Source organism: Andrographis paniculata, unplaced genomic scaffold, assembly GCF_009805555.1.
Source record: "Andrographis paniculata isolate CXL003 unplaced genomic scaffold, ASM980555v1 Contig78END, whole genome shotgun sequence".
In the NCBI taxonomy this organism is placed as follows: Eukaryota; Viridiplantae; Streptophyta; class Magnoliopsida; order Lamiales; family Acanthaceae; genus Andrographis; species Andrographis paniculata.
The window spans coordinates 4,531,946-4,535,134 of NW_026137615.1; the positions used below are offsets into that span (position 1 = coordinate 4,531,946).

General features: G+C 42.6%; 1 protein-coding gene across 1 annotated transcript; it reads right to left on the minus strand.

Moving 5' to 3' along the window:
* Positions 1-251: 251 nt before the first annotated feature.
* On the minus strand, positions 252-2,469 carry LOC127239942 (exocyst complex component EXO70H1-like). The gene has a single exon (XM_051258328.1). It carries the CDS (start codon positions 2,394-2,396, stop codon positions 474-476), a length of 1,923 nt encoding a protein of 640 aa, XP_051114285.1. The 5' UTR covers positions 2,397-2,469; the 3' UTR covers positions 252-473.
* Between the last annotated feature and the right edge of the window lie 720 nt (positions 2,470-3,189).

Genomic DNA, 3,189 nt, shown 5'->3' on the forward strand with positions numbered 1-3,189 from the left:
AAAGACATATTTATTTGAATCTTATGTTTTATGAAATTAAATAGTATATTTTTATTAAAAGTTACATTGAATAACATAGATTTGTGTTTGAATATAAGATAATAGCTAATATTTATATATTGACTTTGACCAATATAGTAAATTTAATAGACAAATAAGAGAAAATGTGAAATTAAATTTGAGAAAAAATAATAAATCAATAATTCAGATTAAATAATTATTTTAAAAGTAAAATTAAAATACATAACAAATATAGCAAGTCCACTTTGAACATACAATTCATAATCGATTGGTTCAACCAAAAATTTTGCCATATAATAATAATAATAATAACAACAATAATCGATAATCACCGGAACGGCACTCGAAATTACATACACTCGGCTACGGCGATTCATTTAATTAATTAACACACTTTAATTAATAATAATAATAATAATAAATTTATTAATTAAGAAATTTCATTACTTAATTCAACGAGATCGGCGCGGCCACGTCAGCGACGGCGACGGCGACGACTGTACCGATGAAACGCTCCCCGCCGACTGATCAATCTCGCCGAAGAACAGATCAGAGAGGCGGTGGCCGACGTCCTCAGGGGTATATTTGACAATTGGCGCCCAGTACTTCTGCCGGAGCATCGCCGGCCGGTGGCCGGCGTAGAACTCCCGGTACAGCCGGAAAATCTTCCGGGCGATCGACACCTTTATGTGGTCCCGGAGCTTGCTGTCCTGGACCACACAAACCGATTGCTTCTTGTACGCCTGGTCAAACGCCGCGTTGAATTTCTTGAAAGTCTCCTTCACCCTTTCCGGCGAAGTGGCGGCCGCCGCAGGATCCGACGGCAGAGATTCGATGACGTGGCCCCATCCTAGCCGCTCGTAGTTTGACGCGAACTGTTTGACCTTCGCTTCGTGCTTCGCCACCCACTCCCCGCCGAGAAGGTATTTAAGGTTCGATGTCTGAACCTCAACGACGACGTATTGAAGATTGTTCGCCAGAAAAAGGTAAGAAAGGGAAATGTCTTTGTAATACTTCGCCTTCGCGTCCAGCTTGCAGAGCAAGACTAAAATCAGCCACGCCATTTTCAGAGAAATCGCCGGCGCCGTCGACTCGTCGGAATCGGAAAATCCGAAGTACGAATCCGGCAGCATCTTCTTCGCCGGCGGCGGAGAATCGGCGAAGATGTCGGATAAAATCACACTGTAATCAGCGAGGAGCGAGAGGTAGTTCATCGAATTGATCGTCAGAGCATGAATTCCGGCGCCGGCGACCGGAGATTTCGACGAATCCTTCAAAATCGACGTCTCGAATGCGTCGACGGCGGCGCGGACAGATTCCCCGAGCTTAACTAACGCCGTCACCGCCTGTGATTTAACGGCGTCAGCGGATGGGAAAGAAAATATGGATTCGATCTCCGGCCAGTGGTTTGAGATTCCGGTGTACATATCCAGTAGCCGGAAAATCTTCTCCGGCGACTTCTTGCTGTACTTCGCGACGAGCTCTGGAAATCCGAACAAAATCAGAGCTCCCGATTTAGAAATTTCAGTAAAACATGATTCCCTTACAGAATCAGAACTATTAAAGACGTGGTCGCAGAGAATCCGTTCGCCATTGAAGAGGACCTTGACGGCGGCGCCGACGGCGTCGAGCCAGTTCTTAACCCTCAAATCGAGCGATCTCCAATCCATTTTATGAATCTGAGAAGAAGTAAACTGCAAAACCCCCAGCTTATAAATCGCCTCATCGACGATCGATTTACGGATGATCTTATAAATCTTGACGCACTCTTTTCCATAGCCGCAAGAAATCATACAATCGGCGATCAATCTCAGATCCGCCATGGCAAGCGACGAGACATCTCCGACATCATTAACAGCTTCGATCCCACTTCTGACCTGATCGTCGTCTTCCTCGTCGTAATCGAAATCAGACACGCTGGAGGCGATGGAAGTGCGGGAGGAGCGGGTCGAGACCGATTCAGGGTCGAGATGGGCGCGATTCATCGACAGAATCTGGTAGAACTCCTTCTGCAGCCTTTTCATGGCGATCTGGATCAGATTCTTGGCCCGAATCAGTTTCTCAGAATTGGAATCCTCCTTGACGAGCAAATGCATCGCCTTGTGCAGATTATTGACGGTTTTGATGAATTCCCTGGCCTCGCGGCGATTCTCGTAGAACAGAGAGGTGACTCTGGCAAACGTCGTCGTTTCGGGGTCCCATTTGGCGATGACCGGTTCGGAAATTTCGAGAGTCCGGTCCATCACCGACTCGGAGAAGCTCTGCCGGTACGGCGAGTTTCCGAACCGCGACGGCGACGGCGACGGCGGCGAGAATGGAGAGCCCACTCTGGGAGTGAGAGAGAACCAGAGGCCACTCATCCCTTTCCTCGGCATTTTTAGGGTTTTTCAGACACCACAGAATTGAATTAATGGATGGATTTGTTTATCGGAAATATGGGGTTTTGTATGAACAGACGAGGGGGTATTTATAAAGGGGGAAGAAGGGGGCTTTGAAATCTATTGCGAACTTTTGGGGGAAATTAGAATTAAAATTAAAAAAAAAAAAAGAAAAAAAAAAGACACGTTTGTGTTGACGTTGGAAGTGAGCGGGCGATGCCACGTCACGAGTGACTCGCTCGCTCGCACTCCTCAAAAACAATTTGAGTGAATAATAAAGTCGCGTTTCTTGCGCACGAAGGTGTGTTTGACGCTTCTAGTTCTACCAATTACGGATAAATTAGTATTTAATTATTCCATCATTTCCTTTAAATTGACATCAAATTCCTTTATCAAATGCAAGACCTGTTTTGAATTTTATTATTATTTTATTATCTAGTGGAAAAACAATAGTTGAAAGTTCGTATAAAATAGGTACATACTAACCACTAAAAACAGCTTTGTGTCCGACTGTATTTTATTATTCTCAAATGTGTATAATTACTGTTTTTGCATATAAAATTATCTTATTTATTTTGTAGATATTAATTATAGAAATCATTCAAACAAAAAATTAAGAAAAAAGAGTCCCTATCAAGAGTTTAATAAAATAGGGAGTATTATTATATCTAAAGTTATACTTTTTTTAGTTATTTGAAACATTTATATGATAAAAGTAAACAAACTTTAAAGTTATAAAAATAAAAGAAGTAAACAGTCAAAAGGGAGCACATGAAATATGTTAATAAGA